Source organism: Aulonocara stuartgranti, assembly GCF_965226115.1.
Source record: "Aulonocara stuartgranti genome assembly, chromosome: 10".
Classification (NCBI taxonomy): Eukaryota; Metazoa; Chordata; class Actinopteri; order Cichliformes; family Cichlidae; genus Aulonocara; species Aulonocara stuartgranti.
Genome location: NC_138946.1, coordinates 31,603,742 through 31,623,961, shown reverse-complemented (window position 1 = coordinate 31,623,961; position 20,220 = coordinate 31,603,742). Strand labels below are relative to the sequence as shown.

Below are 20,220 nucleotides of genomic sequence, written 5' to 3'. Positions count from 1 at the left end.
CTGAGAGAAGGAAGACAGGATAAAGACATGCTGTGGAAGAGAGACAGAGGTTAATAACAGATATGATTCAATGCAGAGAGGTCTATTAACACATAGTGAGTGAGAAAGTTGACTGGAAAGGAAAAACTCAATGCATCATGGGAATCCCCGGCAGCCTACGTCTATTGCAGCATAACTAAGGGAGGATTCAGGGTCACCTGGTCCAGCCCTAACTATATGCTTTAGCAAAAAGGAAAGTTTGAAGCCTAATCTTAAAAGTAGAGATAGTGTCTGTCTCCTGAATCCAAACTGGAAGCTGGTTCCACAGAAGAGGGGCCTGAAAACTGAAGGCTCTGCCTCCCATTCTACTTTTAAATACTGTAGGAACAACAAGTAGGCCTGCAGAGCGAGAGCGAAGTGCTCTAATAGGGTGATATGGTACTACAAGGTCATTAAGATAAGATGCCATACATATGACATACATCACGTCATGAGTGTATACCCTGGTAGGAAGTGAACCACCTTTGTGCCACTGTATTTAGTAAGGCTTGAAACTAATGACTGCATTTAAGAATTTTAGTACAGGTGGACTTCTTTTGGCACGAGTACCTTGGTGGTCAGTAGAGCAAATGCAGATTTAAGGTTTTATTCTCTAGACCCAACCTATGACCCATCTTTGAAATAAAGCACATGGCTTCCCTACTTACCTCTCTTTTGTGAAAACAAAAGGTAGAAAGGACATACCTCCTCCACGATGGTCCTGGACTAGGTGTGGATTCATGTTGGACAGCACACTCTTTCATTTGGGATCATTAAACATGCAAAGGTCCATGGTCACGAATTGTACTGGAAGGTTCTGGGATCCTACTGACAGGCTCATTTGTTTAGAACAGAACCTGGAAGACTCAGTTGTAAATGCTTTGGTGAGCAAATGGAATAACTCTCTCGCTTCGCCCACTTCCATGGACGTTTGGTACACTTATTCATACTGCTTATTGCAGTCAGTGTTTGGGGTGTTTAGCCAAAGCAAAGGGACCTCGAGTCCTGTCTGTGATGGACAGACAACTGACTCAATGAAATTGAATCAGGGTTCTGGGTGTACACATGCTGCTCTACCAGGATAGACCCAGCAAACCTGGTATAATTATAGCCTCACCCATGCACGTGACGCAAATGGTTAGAATTTAAATGAAGAAAGGCCAACCAGAAACCAAGCGCTGCAACAACTGCGATACCTCAAACCTGGCTTCCATAAAATCTAATTTTTCCAGTTGATAATTTGCATAATCGTCAATCAAAATAATTATTTTTTAAAAATGGTGCAATTTGGGTTTTCTTTTGTGAAGTCAGGAAAGTATAGTATAAAACACATTCGTAACAATGTAGATATCTGGAAATTAAGTAATTAAGAACAAACACATTACATATTACATGCAGCTCATACTGTGGGCATGAGCCTGCTGGTTCTGTCCAGACAGGTGCTGAGGTTAATGTGTGAAAGAAGCTTTATATATAGCCTGCCATAAAGGTGCTATTTTTAGCTGCTTGCTCCATCATTGTATTTGGTTGTAAAGCATCAGAAGTTACTTTTCCAATCATGATTTCTTGAAACTGTTTTATTATGAATGAACTGCAGATAAGCGTCGACACTGGAATTAAAATGACCCATTTCCCATTCCTAGACCAAGTGACACAATTTGCCTCACCAATACTGAGAGTGTAGCATTACACGCAGCTGCAGCTTGACACTGTGCTGTTCTGACATGGGTCAGTGCAGCCAGCACAGATTCCTTTCAAAGGCTCACGCTGTTTCAAAAGTGTGTGCGAGCCTGCAGATTAATGCTCACTTGTTTGGACGTATTGAAAGAACAAAACACCAAAATTCCAGAGAAATGTAAGCAGCCATAACCGGTGAGCCCAAATCATAAAACATCTTGAAATTCTCATAACTATAATTTTGGACTAGAAACATACTTCCCTTCGGTTAGCATGTGCCCAAACACAATAGGTGACTATTTCTGTAATATGATGGTGATTCCAACTTGTTGTGACGCTGGAGGAACTCCATGAGCACCGTTTGTAGAAGGCAGCTTATGTGATGTAACCGCCCTGTTGCATAACTGCTGTAGACCAGTATTATCCAGTAGCTGTGTGTAGAAGCAGCTAGGGTCTGCTCATACTGCTTCCTCCTGAAAATTAAATGCTAAAACCTGTTCTAAGTTTTACTAACACACCCCCACACACATATATATATATTATATATGCCAAAAATATATTTTTTTTACCTGAGGGAAAAAACAAACAACAAAACAACCCCAGCCACTTACAAAGTACCTAAATATTCTGCACAGACAAAAGTAGCTGCTCTAGTTAACAGGGACAGATTGGTATGTGGAGAGATAGAAGAAACCTGCACTAATTTGGTAACATCTGACTTGTTGAAGGACAGGCAGGGGACAGCTGAGAAACATGAGAAGTGGTTTCAATTCAGGGCAAGGGCACGGTGACCCTCCTCTACAATACAACAGCAGGCGAATTAGAGTGCAAAAATGAGAGGGGACCTAGGAAAGCACGCATGCAAGCCTAAGGAGTCTGGGATGGTTGAATTGGATAGCTGGATATGTCCTTTCTGTGCTGTGGTTCACAGACATGGTGACATTGAAAGAGCAGCTGTGAACTGTCAGTTGCCAGTGGGCCATCCCACAGAAAGAGCTGCATTCTGGGATGCTCCTCTCTCTTGGAAAGATGCCGGTGTTATAGCTATGATGGATTCTCTAAGTCACAGGTGGCATCGATTTTCTTCCTCAACATTCCATCGCTCAGTATTCCCATCAAAGATTCAGCATCTGATAATTATCATATCAGTTTTGAGTCAAGGGTTTCAGATGTCTGTGGTGTGGGGCAGCACTGGTACCAACAACATCTCAAAACATACGTGAGAATCTTTCTCCCTTCGGTCTTCAGAGAAATCATGAAGATTGGGCTGTCACAGAAAATATTAACACACTCCCTTAAATACATGCACAGCATATTTGAACTACCCTCATTTTTTGGACTCTTGGGTCTTTAAGTTTCTAGACAGTGACACAGTTGTTGTAGGTTTTCCTCTGTACACCATTTTACCTGAAATATGACTGAAGTGCAAATTTTCATCATCATTTCATGGCCAGGTGAGACCTGTACCCTTGTTATTTCATGAAATAATAAGCCGATAAAGAATATAGAGTTAATTCCAAGTGTTAAGTTTGCATTTGCATTGTTTTGCTGAAGAGCAAAACAAAAACAAGATCATAAAGATAGCAAAAAAGTTTAGAAGTGACCAAATCAACAATCTGATGACTTAAGAAAATAGTCATTAGGAAGAGATAGGCGCATCACTGTCAGACTCTGCAAACCACTGGCTCCAAGACAAGAAGAGAAAATTAGACTTGTGGAAAACATCTATAATAGGATACAAAGACCTGGAAAATGTATTGACATGAATATTTGAAATTATTTGTCTACCGAAATATCTGTACATAAGGGTAAAAGCTGGAAATCAATATTAGATGGTTGTGATCTTTGCAGCCCAACACGACACTGCAATAAAAGCAGGTGTTACTCTGTCATGGACATCAATGCATGGGCTCAGGAACAGTTCCATACATTGGAACACAGTTCATCATGCCATCCACAAATCAGGGAAAAGTTTTGTATTTTTTTCTACATGATGAAGAAATACTGTGTTGCACATAAACTGCACGAAATAAAAGTGTAGAATTACAGAAAATGTTCTGTTGGCTCATTGTGCACACAGTCCTATACTGCGAACCCACCGTAGAAATCATACATTTCTACAGTAGTTATTGAAAAGGGAAAAAATGGGAACATTCTGTAATTTAATTTTTTAAAATCTATTACTTAATTACTTTGGTTAGTATGAATGGCCATGGAGGAGGATCTTCATCGGCAGGAAAAGATACAGGAGTTGTTAAAATACAGTGAAAAGTTTATCAATTGTCTTCTCCTTCACATTTTCCAAAGCCACACTGCGGGCCAGTTACAGTCTTTGGGGGGCCTGTTCTGGCCCCCAGGCATTATGTTTGACACCCCTGGTGTAGATCAAAGAAATGGTAAATGGCCTGCATTTGTATAGCGCTTTTCTAGTCCCTAAGGACCCCAAAGCGCTTTACACTACATTCAGTCATTCACCCATTCACACACACATTCACACACTGGTGATGGCAAGCTACATTGTAGCCACAGCCACCCTGGGGCGCACTGACAGAGGCGAGGCTGCCGGACACTGGCGCCACCGGGCCCTCTGACCACCACCAGTAGGCAAACACGGGGTTAGTATCTTGCCCAAGGATATTTGGCATGCAGCTAGGAGGCAGCCTGGGATCAAACCACCTACCTTCTGATTAGTAGCTGTCCTGCTCTGCCACCTGAGCTACAGCCACCCCAGAAGAAGTGCAATGATCGAAACCTGACCAATCACTCTGTTTGATTCAGTGTGTTTATGCCTTCCATAGCATAAACCAGCTTCGGTGGGTGGTGGGACATTGCTCACCATTAAGATGCGAGGAGCATTTCTAGATAACAGCCATTTGATAAGTGAAGAAAATACCAACTCTTTCTAACCTTCACACCTACAGTAAGGAACCCTGACCTCCAAAGTGTGTTTGACAAAAGTGAAACTCAGCTTATTTCAGTGGCCTTTCCCCATTACCACCCCAGCCTCACTCATGTGACCTCCTCCTCCCCTTTCACATGCTCCCACACTCCAACTACAGCTATGTATGGGCCAAGGGTTGGTGGGGGTGTGTGCGGAGGCTGACGGGGGTGAGGTTACAGCTGCAGCACCCGTCTTGAATGACTGAGCTGTAAATGTGTCTCTTTCATAAACTGTGCAGTATCAGTGCAGAGGCTCTGGCCAATGAGGCTGCAGTAGGCACTAAAATGGCCAAGCCAATGGCTAGTGTCTGTGTGGTATATAAAGAGGGGCCAGAGACCTCCAGAGTTGGGTGACCCCTATTTTGGCTGTGGTGAACAGGATCTGATCCCAAGGACTGTTACCTCTGTACTTGTCTGGTGTGCAGGTAAAGAAATGATTAGTTTTGTGGGGTTAAAGAAGAGCAGACGTGGAGATATGGATTGGGAGAACAAGCAAAGCATTTAAAATAGCACAAACAATTAGTTCTGGCTACTTTTTCTTTTAATGAAAAGCTGTGGACATGAAGTCCATGATGAAATCAAAGGATAATTGTGCAACAAATCTGGTACATTTGCATCCATATGATGCATTAAAAAAAGAGCTAATTTCATTGAATTGTTCTCCGTTAAGATTAAGCTTAAAGATCATGCTTTAACAGACAGGCTGTGGTTCCAGTGATAACTTGTGTCACTCCACTCTTTATTCTCGCTCTCTGCATATGATTTTCTTTTGGACAGTGATTTATGTGGACAGGTGCTTCGCAGTTTGATACATGTAGGAGAGACAGACTGAAGTCCCCCATGTGTCATCTGCGACTTTTGCTGTTTCAAAGTTACACTTTTGGAGCTTTTTGGCTGTAAACTAATCAGAAAATTGTCACATTGAAAGGGATTACTGATTTAAAGAACGGCTAATTTTGTAAATCAGTTTGGGACTGAGGTGCAGATCATATTTCATGTGATGTAACGAGTGCGTCATTGCATGCATCATGTACGTACTCATGTTGAACAGCTTATCAGGTAATGAGAGTAAGAAGAGTATATATTGTTGGATCGCAGTAGCTGGACAAGTGTGCTGCTAATCAGGCTTCTTTCAGCATTGTGACAATTATACTGTTGCAGTAATCCTGTACAGTGACACAAAGACCTTGTAGTGCTTTCAGTGAAAACACGCCTGTGCTGGAACTGACCAGTCAAGTTTTCATTTATGTGCATTTATGTGTCAATGTGCAATCAGGACAGTTGTGATTGTACGTATAAAGCTTTGCTTGTAGATACTGAGGACATAAAGGGTACACATTCAGATGTACTTGTGCTAAAAATACCCAGCCAACAGGCACTCCTCCCTGTACTCTGTTTCAAAGTGACATCTGAGCTGCTGGAAATTGAGTGACATTTGTTACCAAGATTCCTCTGCCGACACCGCTTAAAACTTGCAGCTGTCACACAGAATATCCCGTATCTCCAAATGCTGCAGAAATTTTGTGACTATTTCGATCACCTCCACAATCTCCAGATGAAACAGTTTATTATCGTTCCAAGATTTAGTCAAAGGCTTTTCCCTCATTTTGCAGTGTTAGAAAGCAATCATGCCTTTCGGAAACACCCACAACAACTTCAAGCTCAACTACAAAGTTGAGGAGGAGTTCCCAGATCTGTCCAAGCACAACAACCATATGGCCAAGGTTCTGACCAAGGAGATATATGGCAAGCTGAGGGACAAACAGACACCCAGTGGCTACACTCTGGATGATGTCATCCAGACTGGTGTAGACAACCCTGGTGAGATATGTTTCATATCAGATAAAGAAATCTGTTTCATTCCTGATTAACATTAGCCATAAAAACTAATTCTTTCATTTCTGTTCCCCCTCCGAACACACACTTCTTACTTACATTCTTCAGGTCACCCCTTCATCATGACTGTTGGCTGTGTTGCTGGTGATGAGGAGTCCTATGAGGTCTTCAAGGATCTGCTTGACCCTGTCATCTCTGACCGTCATGGTGGATACAAGCCCACTGACAAGCACAAGACTGACCTCAACCATGAGAACCTGAAGGTACCGCAGATTTCATGGAGAAGTACCTTAACAAAAGACTTACTGCACAAGTCTTCAGATGTTGAACTGATTTAATGGTTTAGCACATCTGTGCATTGCTCCAGGAACTCTGTTATTTATTTATCTTTTTTCACCTGGGACTCAAAGTTTATTTGTCTTTAGGGTGGTGACGACTTGGACCCCAACTACGTTCTGTCTAGCCGTGTTCGTACTGGTCGCAGCATCAAGGGATTCACCCTGCCCCCCCACAACAGCCGTGGAGAGCGCAGAATTATTGAGAGGCTGTCCATTGAGGGTAAGTATTCAAAGGAAAAGGACTGCGTCTTTGAATTTAAGCATCCAGTGTCAGTATGGACAATATTATCCCTGCTTTGCTCCTAACTGCAGCTCTGAACAGCCTGGATGGTGAGTTCAAGGGAAAGTACTACCCCCTGAACACCATGACTGATGCTGAGCAGGAGCAGCTGATCGCTGATCACTTCCTGTTTGACAAGCCCGTGTCTCCCCTGCTGACCTGCGCTGGTATGGCCCGTGACTGGCCTGATGGCAGAGGCATCTGGTGAGCACTGTCATTAAGTGTTAACAGGCTGAATGTGAAACATTTTCCTTAGAAATCTTTTGTCTGCATTATCTGTGTGTTCCCCTAAATGTGAAACTATATCTGCTCAGGCACAACGAAAACAAGACCTTCTTGGTCTGGGTGAATGAGGAGGATCACCTTCGTGTCATCTCCATGCAGAAGGGTGGCAACATGAGGGAGGTGTTCAGGCGTTTCTGCGTTGGCCTGCAGAAGGTATGCAGATATAACAGGCCTCGGAAAGCCGGGATGAAATGAAAACAATTGTTCAGGATGTTTCCACAACTCTTCTTCTTTCAAACCTGCCAGATTGAGGAGATCTTCAAGAAGCACGACCGTGGCTTCATGTGGAATGAGCATCTCGGGTACATCCTGACCTGCCCCTCCAACCTGGGCACTGGCCTGCGTGGTGGCGTCCATGTCAAACTGTCCAAGCTGAGCACACATCCCAAGTTTGAGGAGATCCTCACCAGGCTGCGTCTGCAGAAGCGTGGCACAGGTAAACACTCATATGCTTGTGGACCAGCTTGAACAGCCCAGTGAAATCTCCACTGCGACTCTGACTTTTGCCCTTTCTCTTTAGGTGGTGTGGACACTGCCTCTGTGGGTGGTGTGTTTGACATCTCCAACGCCGACCGTCTGGGCTCCTCTGAAGTGGAGCAGGTCCAACTGGTGGTTGACGGTGTCAAGCTGATGGTTGAGATGGAGAAGAAGCTGGAGAAGGGAGAGAGCATTGACAGCATGATCCCAGCCCAGAAGTAGAGAGGGACAATCTTCCGTTTTTCTCGTGACTGTTCATGTGTAATCGAGCCAACTGATGGACACGCAGAGGAAACAGCCGCTCAACTAGAGACTCTTGACTCTGAAAACTTCTTTCTCTTCTTTCCTGCTTTTTCTTTTCTCTGTCCTCTTTATTTTTTTTTTAAGTTCTCCCGTGTTGGTTGGTAACATCCTGGGATCAGCCTCCACTGAGCTGGGCTTGCCTGGCAAATGTGGCATCACCTACTTTTTGTTATAAAAAGTAAAGATTATTGAAGCTGCTCATACTGCTCAATAATAAAGTGCCCTGTAAAACAACTAAACGAGTCGTTTTTGTCTTGTTGCAGTATAATCGACAGATAGAGGTTTTGGAAAGTAGTAGCTTTGAAAACAAGATGGCAAAATGACGGAAAAAATTGCCAACATCAGTGAATTTTATTCATCTTCAGCTCCATGTTCTCCTTACGCATCACACCCACTCATTTCAGGTTACAGTTTTCTTCTGATGGGAGGAATTAAACAGTAGAAGAGAGTAAAATTACTCATACAGGTCAAACTGTGTGTGTTCTTAAGTCTCTTTTGCATGTAACATTAACTGTATCCAAAATCAGTTTTGAAATGACAGTGAATGTTAAATACTGAGCCCCTCGGGTTTCTAATACTGTCATCATCCACCATTTAAACCATTTAGACCAGTGATACACCTTTTCCGAGCAGGTATACAAGCATTTACCCAAACGCTCACGTCACCAAAACCTCTTTTTGAGAATTCTTCACAGTAGAATCCCCCTGATTCATCCATCTTATACTATGAGTGAGTTGTTTAACCATAAGTTATTTGCTTTTCTCTTTTTTTCAACCCATTTAGTTCAAAAGTTCCAGCTGAAATGCTCAGCAAACAACCTGAAACGTTTCTATGGCTTGAATGCAGACAGGGACTTGGAAATTCAAGTTAAAACTGCACAATTTATTCCAACTGCAGCTGTCCTCTAAATCATTTTTCTTATGTACGAGGTGCACTCAAAGAGTTCACAGACTCCTGTTGTGCAGCATGGTACGGTCATGTGTACGTAAAAGATGTCAAGTAGGACTTTAAGAGACGTGATTCCACATTTTGTCACTCTATCAACATGAAAACCTGTGATAGACAAAGTTCTGTAGATAGGATTTTGCACTTTGTACCATGGAGCTGAGGCAGCATGTGGGCATCTTTGACCCAACATTCAGACCCAGGATCTGGCATGAATTTGTCCCTCGGTGTCATATTATTGTTGGGTTTTTACCTCACAACATAAAGAGGCGAATTTGTTGTGATCTGGTGCTATATAAATAAAATCAAACTGCACTGAGTATTTCCAATGTAGAGTTCTATAGTAGCAGCCTACTACAGAACAATCAGCTCAAATGCACGTGCAAGTGTTTGGACCATACCAGCTCACCGCCTGCTCTGCTACACAGAGGTGCGTCTCTGCGACCTTGTCTTCTTCGCCGCAACAAGTCTTGTAATTCTTTGACTGCACCTCATACTCTACGCTGTGGTATGTTTTACGGCATATCCAAAGGCTTCTATAAACTCAAGATGCCCTCTTGAATGAGTGCTGAAGCTATCCTGTTGCAACAAGGTGGAGTGAAGTTACTGTGTCTCACATGAGCCCTTCTGTTACTTTTTGTGAAGGGGGGTGGGGGATATTCTGGCATTTCATTTAGCAACTCATATCTGAAAAGTGACTGTGTGTGTCTGCATTTCACAAAGCTTCCAGTCCAAGGTGTGCATCACATTTCATTTTTTCCAGTATAACCCAAACTCTGAACTCATGCAAGATTGCAGCTTGGTTTTGTTCCCCATTATCACTGACAGAAACTGCTTTAATCTAGAATTACTTCCCTTGCTCTAGCTATAAATAAACCTTGAGCTCTAAGATATATACTATATTCATATATTTTATATACAGCCATCAACTGACTGATATAAATCCTGTTTTTTTTTAATGATATTATTCTAAAAAATAAATAAAGTACCTGTGCAAATATCCACAAATCGAAGTGTTTCACATTTAAGACATTGGCGCCTTCCAGTGGCTAGTTCTGGGTATTACCTATACAGGTACACTGGAAGGAGCTGATTCAAGTCAAAGCAAAGTGCATTGAGGTCTATATTACCTAATGCTAATATACACCACAATGAAAAACGTCCAGGGAGAGGACAAGGACAGACTCCTGATGTCCACTCTGGTGTCTGCTTCTCACCCTGAGGGGGAGGGCAGGTCAACATCGACTTCCCCTGCTGGGCTACGTGAAACAGCAAACACCATACTGGACTGAAAATGTAGAACAATGTGAGAGAGTGGATGATGGCTGACCATTTCCCTGCAATAAAGAAAGACGAATGCTCGACCGGATAAAGTTGGCGGTACGTATGGAGGCGGCGAACAGAAGGTCAGCGATCCCTGTAAAATGTAGGGGTGGGAATGGAATGGGGTGGGGCTGGGTGGTGGGGGTAGGTCACCATGAGCAAAGCCACAACTGAGAGACAGTATTAACAGTAAATCAGCAGCCAAACAATATGATCTCTGTAGCCTACGCAAATATCACAGTACATTATTCACTAAAAACAGGGAGGGAGAATAGAAAGCTCTCGCACTTTTCTCTCTCTCTTTTTTTTGTTTTTTACTTTTTTACATTAAATGTGTATTTTATGAAGGCGCTGGGAGTAGTTCACTTTAAAGGCAACTGGACTAACAAGAAGAAAACACTGTCCACACTGCCTTCGTCGTGCCTTTCCGAATACAGAGCGCTCCCCCCTCCCCTGATCCCCACGGTCATCAGTAATGGACAGAGCAGTTAATACACGTACCACAAGAAAAAGAAAAGAAGAAAGAAAAAGGGCGGGCGTTAGAGGAGTGCACGCCGCCTCTGTGTGTGTGACGGCGAGTGTGTAATCCAAGCGCTTGCGCTGCTGCTTGGCCGATCCACTTTTTGGCGTTTCCCACCGACAGAACTGAGGCGACGACTAAAGTGAGATCACGACTGAGGTGAGATCGCACGGCACAGAATAGAAGCGGCAGAAGAGCTGCCCTGCACTGAAAATACACCAGAAATACTGAATCTCTCTAAGTCTGTGGTGGGGTGAGTGACGGCCCACCTCTGCTAATGACAACTGACTTATTACAAGGCTGCTAAAGAAAAGTGAAGGTTGGTGAAATCTAAATGACTCGGTTGGGGGTCGGTCACAAATACTGAAGGACGTTGATTTTAGCCAATTTTAGCTCCTGTATTTATTATAGAGGGTCATTAAGGACAACTTACTGCACCGAATTATCATATGTAATAATTTAAGAGCGTTATCCCAGCAAACATAGTGAAATATAAATGATGGACATAGCCAGAGTGAAATCAGCAAATGGTTTTTAGTTTTGCATTCTGAAGCCTCAATGGTAGCTTTGTGGCAGCTGCCTTAATAGAATCTTTTTGCCCACACATTATTGCAGTGGACTGCATACAGGTCATACAGACTAACACATGGATACAGCCTCTGTGGCTGACCTATTGGTTTTTGGATTATTCGGGCAATTCTATATTATTTGCCAGATTATTTCTTTATAAATTATCCAAAAGGTACCAATACCACAAACATAGTTCAAAGATCCAGTTCAGTAGCTCATATTAACAAAGATTGGCAGACACCAATGAGCTACAGTTGCACATCTGTTAACACATCTGTAAAGGGACTGTAAAGGCCAACACTGTTTCTGTACCACAGTGCAAGCATGCTATTAAGTGCTGTGAAGAAGATGAGAGTCTATGGAGATTGATTCACATTTGGAGCCTGCCTCAAGTGGCCACTAGAAGAACTGCAGTGTTTGGCACTTGAACTTCTTTTCATTACTGGAGGTTATAACTCGGTTACTACCGGTAATGGGAAAAGAGCACCATCTGTCTTCCCTTTTTTCAACCCACGTGATTGACAGCTTAATTTTGACAGTAACTGTTGGCCTTTTGACTTAAGCATAACGTAGTTTGAGTCATAATTTAGGTGTCATAAATTGGTTTAGATTTAGTTTTGACTGGTAACAGTTGCTCCACACCATTTCCAAAGGATTTTTTTCTTTGACATCAAATGCAAAATGTGTCCACATGTCTGATCTTCTCTTCCTCCCAAGTGCTGGATATTTTGATTCTCACATAAGAAACAGGGAGCATGACAGCTAGCTGTGACGTAGTTGTACCATTTCACAGTGGCAGATCATATATGCGCATCTAACCTTTCTACACTTCTACACAACTTCATTAGTTCTGATTGGATCTCATCTCTCCAGGATGTTTTCATATCAGTTTTATCTGTGGATGAAAGTGCATTTCATCACACTTTTTGTCCTCCTGCATTAGCTTTTATTTAGTTATCGCCTTGTTTATGTCTGAAAAAGCATTTTGTTGATGACTCTCTGTGATAAATGATCAGCTGATCAGGATAAGAAATGTTTCCCTCGTGGTGAGAATGTTTTGTCCGCTCTTTGTAATCAGCACATTTTTCCCTTTGGAACTATTTTTCAACCCATGTTGGATGTTTAGAATGAGCACTGATCTAACTCACCACTGAAATGTTTGCTGGGATAATAAAAGGAGGAAATCAGCTGGACTGATTTAGCGTTAAAGAAGGCTGAAAAATGGAGCTTGACCTTACAGTTACTACTGACCGACATTAGCTAAATTTGAAGCGTCTGCTCTCGTCACTCAGAGAAACTAATGTGACTGAGAGGCCATAACTCCGTGCTGCACTCAAGCTTCTGACTGGCTGTTTCAACGGCCCGTCAACCCCATCCCCTGACCTTAATCCGGCGTGTTTGTCACTGCTGTATTTACCCGACTCAAAGCAACGTAACACTGCGGCTGCTCGTCTGATTGCTGAGTTGGACCATTTCCTTGTTTGTGCATGTTACTATTTCAGCAGGATAACTATCGGTGAGGGGGGAATATTAAAAATTTTAAAAACAAAACAGTAACACAATGTAAAGGTGACATATAAAAAAAAAGTGTTAAAAAAAGGATGGATGAGGATGTCAGACAGACAGGAGGTGATTTTCTGCAGTGGTGAAAGTGACAGTGAGTAAAAACAATGACCAGAACAATAAATAACAAAATAAAGAGTCATTATGGCTAGGAGTAGCAATAAAAAATATTCAACTTATTCCATCTGATCCAGGTCCAGTGGGAGCAGTAGCTCAGGGAAGGGAAAGCTGAGCTGTGTTGGGTAGGGTGGAGAGAGAAGGGGGCAGGGGGTAGGAGGGTGGATGTTTTAGTCTGTATGACTTTACGGATCAGGTGTGTGTCTATCAGTGTGTGTGTGTGTGTGTGTGCGTGTGTGCGTGCAGGGGGGAGGTTAGTCTTGAAAGAGACAGAAGGAGACATCTTTTCTTTCGGGTCCAGCCCCTCACCTCTTCTCTGTTTTTTTGTTTTCCTTTTTTGATTTCCTTTGCGCACATACATCAACAACACTCACACGGAACCACGCACTCGTATGCAAACGCACCCTCTCGATCAAAGTTCAAGGTCCTTAGAGATTTGGGTGGCAATGTCCCGAAAAGCTAGCGGCGCCCCCCAGAGTCGCGTGTAGCGCACCCCGTTAGAAGTCTCAGAGGTGCCTGTGGAAAGATGGCACACCTCGGCCTCGAAAGCCACGCGGCCCCCTGCCACGCTGTGGGTGCAGGAGAGCAGAAAGGGGCCGGCGTGGTGGACCTGGCAGCCACATCCGAGAGCTGCCTCCCGCAGAGCCAATACCACCTCCGCAGGGTCCCGCCGCCCGCCGCCTCTCAGATCCCAGCCACGTCCGACGGCCCGGGGCTCGGACGCTTTTTGATACCCAGGTAGATGGCAACTGAGGAGAGGGAAGGAAGAACAGGAAGAAAAAGGTCAGACATCTGACATCCTCTCTGTTTCTAAACGCTATCAACACAGGCAGAACTTATGTACTTACCTTGTGACCGCAAATCTCCTGATTCCCTCAGATTCATTTGTGACCCTGTTGGACAAACAGGCATCGTAAGAGGTAATCCACCAGAGCACAACGAGCCTCATGATGAGACGGCATTAACAAGTGGATATTAAATGTGGAACTGAGCAAGCATCAGCAACAACAAGCATGTGATGTTGCAAAACAACTTGTCCTGACAAAGGCACTCCTCACTCACTCACGACTTCTAAAGCATGCAGATATAAACAGTTTCCTTCAGCTTCTGTGTTACGACGTTTTCATTTTACTTACTTTCATTTACTCAACTTCACATGGAGAAAACATTAAATGATTTTTACCCCACCAACCACAAACTGGAAACACTATTCCTACAGGTATACACGGGATGCTAGTGGATAGTCTTTATAGACGATGACACTGATTCTTCCTTGATTGCAACCATGCTTGAAAACAAGTGTGTGGGACCTGGACAGAATGAAGACCATTCACGAGGCATGCAGACAAGCAGTATGAAAAAACATCAGGCATTTCTGAACTTGAGCAAATTCCAGTGTGAGCAGGCAGACAGGAAATGGGCGGCACAGGCAGACAAGAAAGAAGAGCGAGACATGGAAACTTACTAACTGTTTTTGATCCTTGTGGAAGAGTACAACCCGAGACTGATTTGTTTGAGCCCTGGCGCTTGGACGGGTCAAGATTGACCCTGATGCCATGACACGGAGAAAAGAGAACAAGATAAAGATGGAGAAAAAAGAGGGAGTAAAGGGTAAGAGCAGGGGATTTGGGGGAGGAGTAAGAGAGAGTATAAGTGAATCACAGGAAAGCAAGTGGTGGAAAAAGAGTGCAGCGCTGCAGCTGATTGGCAAGGATGAAGCTGAGGTTTGATAAGATTAGACATGTGTGATTATGATGACTGGGAGGGAGAGGGGATAATCCGGGGCCGCAGCAGGGCTTGCTGAAAGGCCTGGGTGGATAAAATGTTTTGATAAGCATGGATCCATCCCAGGCTGTGCTCAAGATGAAACACAGAACTTTACATCAACTCTACATGACTTTGTTTCATGCATTTGACGTCCTTGGTTTGAGTTCGTAAGAATCTTACACCAACTGGAACAGCAAAGAAAGCCATAAACAAAAATCAAAAAACAAAAACATGTGAGAGACACTTGTGTCCTTTTTTCAATAACCATATAAGAATATGGAAATTGAATAAAAGCTATGTACATGTAGCAAGGGCTACACTATGAGCTAGTGTAACAGATTCATTATTAAGACTGTTTCCTACTGTGCTCAAAATTAATAAGATCAAGTAAAATGGATGTCTCATGTCAAGCTCTGTAGTGAGCCAGCACAGAGGTTTTATCCTTTTTTGTTCTTCTGCATGTTTATGGATTAACACAACTTCAGTCACGAGTGAGAAGCAGCAGTCCAAGACAAACGGCAGCAGCTGTCTTGAGAAGTGAAATTTCCCAAGAAGTACTCTGACCCAACGTCACATTAACACAACATAATACCAACATAGCGTTAGCTTAGCATACAAACACGTGTATATTGGGGGTGTCCAAATTCATAGGCTGCATCCTCCCGAGGGCCCGGCCTTCACAGTCTAAGTGGGCCGGGTCCTCCGAAGGCCAGGTAGGCGGAAGTGAGCAGCTGTGAAACTGGACGGTCTAGCCTTCAGTTTTGCGTCATCGCTGCCTCGGTGGAGTTTAATAAACTTGGCCGTCTGCTCCTTGCTATCTAAAATATAACAGGACCCTGGTGTAAATTCTCGATCATCTCACACTTCTGTTTAATCAGTTTTCCCTTTGACATTTATTCAGCTGTAATCTCAGCCAAACCGATTTACTCATGAACAAATAAAACACTGAAAGCCAAACAATAACATCCTTCAACTCTGGGGAAAAGGAGCACGCATTTGGAGGAGTCTATGAATTTGGACAGCCTTCGTCGCGTTGCTGTGACGTAATCGGCCTACAAATGTGGCCTCAGGAGGATGCAGCCTATGAATATGGACACCCCTATTATCTTCTTAATAAGTAGTAACTGCTAATGTTATAGCAAGTGGTTTCCACAAATGTATGATGCAGGGAGAAGCTGTGAGTCTGCTTCTGTTAAAAGTAAAAAAAACAAAAACAAAACAGCTCCAGCTTTCTTAAAAAGACTACAGCTTTTGTAGAGTATAGCTTATGTCAGTGCTTAAGGATACAGGTAACAGAACTACACTCACATACTACAAGCTACTGTGTTCAAAGCCTAACCAATGAAAATTTCAAGTCATTCAGGAAACGACCAGCTGGTTGATTTTACTTGAATTTGTAATATTTAAAAAACTTGAAGGCGTTTGGAGGTGAACTGGAGCACAGCTTTTATAACGTGCTTCTAGTCTTTATGCTAAGGTAAGCTAATGTCTCATAGCTCATTTATATTGAAGGAATACATAAGCCATACTATTAAATGTTCTCATCTCGAGCCATTACTTTAAACAATATCATTCTATTGATTATTTATTATCCTATCACTTGCAGAAGAGGCGGCTTGTACAAAGAGCAGTTTTCCCAGGCTGTAAATACTTTCCTGGTTAAATCAAAGAAGTTTTGATTTCATCGCCTAATGAAGACCTACAAAGCTACAGAAACTGTCATGTTTCTTGTATTCAGCAGTACTACTATACAGATCACACGTAGTGCAAGTCTACCTGCGAGTGAGTTTCGAGGTCAGCTTGGTGAAGAGGTTGGAGGTGGCCCTGGTGCGGGCATGGGTCAATGGGCTGGTGTCGTGGTGCGACAGAGTGGGTGAAGTGGGCGGGGCCGAGTAGACCGGGGGACCACGATCCCTCAGCTGTCCCCCGTGAAAGGTGCTGCGGATTGTGGAGCCTCGAGTCAGGCGGCATCGGTCTGAGGAGGAAGATGAGCCTGTAGCTCCAGCTGCAGAAATGCTGAGCGTGGAGGGAGACGCTGCCGGCATGCGGTGGCCCAGGGAACTGGAGCGAGGAAGAAAAATAAACAGGATTTAGTCTTTAGTCTTATTGACTTATAATTTTTGATAATCTGGCCTTTGAGTCTGACGTCATTAGCCGTTTCCGGGTCCAAACTCCGCCTCTAGTCCCAAAATCAAACAAACACTGACAAACTGTCTAAATTCATCTTTAATAAAATGATCAGTGTAGCTTCTTCACAAGGTGTAACAATTACGTTTAACATCCAGGCATCCATGAAAGCAGGATTTATGGAGTTTAACGGCGTTGGGAGTTAGCTCGCTAGTTTCCATCTAAAGACGACATAACATGTTCTGACTCAGGGATTTCTGAAAAAATTACACAATTAGAAAGTACAGCAGTGATGTTTGTAGGGTTACTGAGGGGGGACTAGCTGGTATATAATGATGTGCTACGTAGTGGCTAGCTACACGGCTATGGTTAGCATAACATAAACACATTAGCACAGTGAAGCTGGAGGATGAATGCTAACTTTTTTCCACTTGATAAAAGTTAACGTGAGGGTTCCTGATGGTTAAGGACAAACGCAATCGCATTTCAGGATGCTGTAAACGGACCAAACTCCAGTCAGGAGAACAACTGAGATAATCCATCCACAACACAAGGTTAGTCATTAATACAGTGGTTTGCAAAAGTATTCGGCCCCCTTGAACTTTTCCACATTTTGTCAAATTACAGCCACAAACATAATCAATTTTATTGCAATTCCATGTGAAAGACCAACACAAAGGGGTGTACACCTGAGAAGTGAAACGAAAATCATACATGATTCCAAACATTTTTTTTTACAAATAAATAACTGCAAAGTGGGGTGTGCGTAATTATTCAGCCCCCTTTGGTCTGAGTGCAGTCAGTTGCCCATAGACATTGCCTGATGAGTGCTAATAACTAAATAGAGTGCACCTATCGCTTACGGATATTTGCCATGTTAATGCAGTTATGGCGTTAAGGTCATTTTAAAGAGATTAACGCTGACAGCACTAATTGTAAGGTTTTAAAAACTGAGCTTTAAAACATGCTGTTGATGAATAGTGGTAAAAAAAAAAATCACAGTTAATTTTGCAAATTGGCCACATTATCAACAAGACAACCACGTCATGGTTAAAAGGATGTCGTATTCTTTTCAGAACGTACCAATATGTTGGCATCTTCAACTCCGTCTCCACCATCTCCAAACCATACATCACAGCAGGTCATTACTATCTTCTAAACCTTTTTACTCTTGCTGCTGTCCCACCACACACCTCACTGTCCTCATACATGTCCTGCACCACCCACATACTTTTCTGCCACTCCTGAGTTCCTCATGCTGTACCACAGTTCCTCTCTTGGCACCCTATCACATGCTTTCTCTAGATCCACAAAGACACAGTGAAGCTCATTCTGACCTTCTCTATACTATATCCCAAACCAAACATCCCATCTGTAGTGCTCACTGTTCGTCACCTGTCTTCTTAACCTAGCTTCAACAACCATAGTTTCATGGTCGACCTTTTCCCTCTACAGTTATTACAGCTCTGTACATGACCCTTGTTCTAAAAAAAGCATACCAGCACACACTTCATTCCTCGAGGATCCTTTCACTCAGACTGTGTTAAACAATCTGGTCTCTGCTAGACGTTTTCATATCTCCGCAGGTATGTTGCTTAGACTGATCCTTCAAGCTGCCCTCCTTGCTAACCCCCTTCATTTCTTATTTCACTAATTTTCCTCCATCCTCTCTCTCCCATTTTCTACATACATCAGCTCCTCAATATACTCTTTCCATCTTCTCAACACACTCTTGTCACTTGTTAGCCCATTTCCATCTCTATCCTTAATTCCAGCTCTGTCTCACTGCATAGCCGATTGATACAAGTCTTTTTCTCCGTCCTTAGTGTCCAGCCTCGCATGCAGCTAACTATAAGCCTCATCCTTTGCCACCTCTCTCTTTGCCTCTCAGTGCACCTGTCTACTTTCTTCTTCTTCCTGACTACCTACTTTTTCTTTGCTAACCTCTTCTTTTAAATATTGTCCTGTACTTCATCCTGAACCATCTCAATCCTTCTTGAACTCTGCGAAACGCTCTTCCTTCATCAACTTCCACCACTTAATCCTTGCCTCTGCCTTTACGCACTTCCTCTTCTTGGCCAAAGCGATCCTATAGACCTCCATCCTGACACAGATACAGTATCAGCCAGCTCTCTCCCTTTACATTTACAGCCCTCTCACCTCCACATTCCTGCCTTCTTTTTTCCTATTGCTGCCTACCAACATGCCTTCCACCTCTCCTCTTCCTTTGTCTTTGGTCAACAGCACCACATTGACTGATAGCCTACTGATTTGGTATGGTAATCTCTTGCTTTAGGATCTGCATATTTGATTCAGCCGAGATTTTATGCTGGATGCCCTCCCTGGCATAACCCTCACCCTCACCAGGACACTGACTTGTGGTGCCCTGTGACTCAGTTCGTAAATATTATCAGAACAAAGGACTAAAAACCCCAATCCAATCCACCTTCCTTTGAAGGTTAATGATACCAAATATCTGCTACCCGCTTAAAGTCTCTGTGAATCTGTACGACTACTGACGACACAAAGTGGTACCTGTTGTCTTTGCCGTTCTGCAGAAGAGAGTGTCTATCAGTTCCTGAACGGTCGGTGCACACATATGTATTCCGGCGTGTCATGGCGCTTCCGGGGATGTTATTCTATCCGAGGAGAAGAGTAATTTCAGAACACATATTAGCTTAGAGAGTTGTTGAGGAAATTAAACTGTGATTCATACAGTGAAGCTGTACTGTAATGCAAATCCATGACCTGTACTGAACTTTGACATTTTACAAAGATATCTGTTGGAGCTACATTGGAAGCAGACAGGACCACGGCTGAGTGAATATAAAACACCTAGAATGCATTTTTTAAATGTTACAATATTTATTACAATGTTACAATATTTATTACAATTTACAGACCTCCAACAAACCATTTTAACCTTTTAACAACATGAAAACAAGATTTGTATCTAAAAATCTACCTTAAAAAAGGTAGACAAAAAATATATATATAGTTTTAAGGATAAAAAAGCCATAGCTTCGTGATTATGTAAATAATTATTTTAGGCCTTTCCTTATTTTCCATTATATATACACGTCTATACATATATATACATATAGACATATATATGTCCTTCTGACTATACACA

The 20,220-nt window shown here is 42.9% G+C and overlaps 2 protein-coding genes across 3 annotated transcripts in view; one reads left to right on the top strand and one right to left on the bottom strand.

Moving 5' to 3' along the window:
• Positions 1-4,952: 4,952 nt before the first annotated feature.
• On the top strand, positions 4,953-8,393 carry ckma (creatine kinase, muscle a). Its single transcript, XM_082549862.1, has 8 exons — positions 4,953-5,060; positions 6,249-6,456; positions 6,580-6,734; positions 6,897-7,029; positions 7,122-7,293; positions 7,404-7,527; positions 7,621-7,810; positions 7,895-8,393. The coding sequence occupies exons 2-8, from the start codon at positions 6,264-6,266 to the stop codon at positions 8,071-8,073; spliced, it is 1,146 nt and encodes a 381-aa protein (XP_082405988.1). The 5' UTR covers positions 4,953-5,060; positions 6,249-6,263; the 3' UTR covers positions 8,074-8,393.
• mark4a (MAP/microtubule affinity-regulating kinase 4a) overlaps positions 8,191-20,220 on the bottom strand; it is a 38,106-nt gene continuing 26,076 nt past the window's right edge. Inside the window, exons 14-18 of one of the 2 annotated variants that reach the window (XM_082549860.1) lie at positions 19,623-19,726; positions 16,737-17,021; positions 14,659-14,741; positions 14,042-14,086; positions 13,774-13,942 (exon numbers count right to left, since the gene is read on the bottom strand). In XM_082549860.1, the coding sequence (XP_082405986.1) occupies positions 13,878-13,942; positions 14,042-14,086; positions 14,659-14,741; positions 16,737-17,021; positions 19,623-19,726 (582 nt within the window). In that variant the 3' untranslated portion in view covers positions 13,774-13,877. Of the gene's footprint in view, positions 13,943-14,041; positions 14,087-14,658; positions 14,742-16,736; positions 17,022-19,622; positions 19,727-20,220 lie in introns of both variants that reach the window. The other variant, XM_082549859.1, reaches the window with a different exon arrangement.

What these genes read in the sequence shown, in the direction of transcription:
- ckma (XM_082549862.1), top strand. Translation starts at nt 6,264, where the DNA reads ATGCCTTTCGGAAACACCCACAACAACTTCAAGCTCAACTACAAAGTT. An exon ending in TGAGAGGCTGTCCATTGAGG is followed by an intron (nt 7,030 to 7,121) that starts GTAAGTATTCAA and finishes TCCTAACTGCAG; the next exon opens with CTCTGAACAGCCTGGATGGT. An exon ending in TCTGCAGAAGCGTGGCACAG is followed by an intron (nt 7,811 to 7,894) that starts GTAAACACTCAT and finishes CTTTCTCTTTAG; the next exon opens with GTGGTGTGGACACTGCCTCT.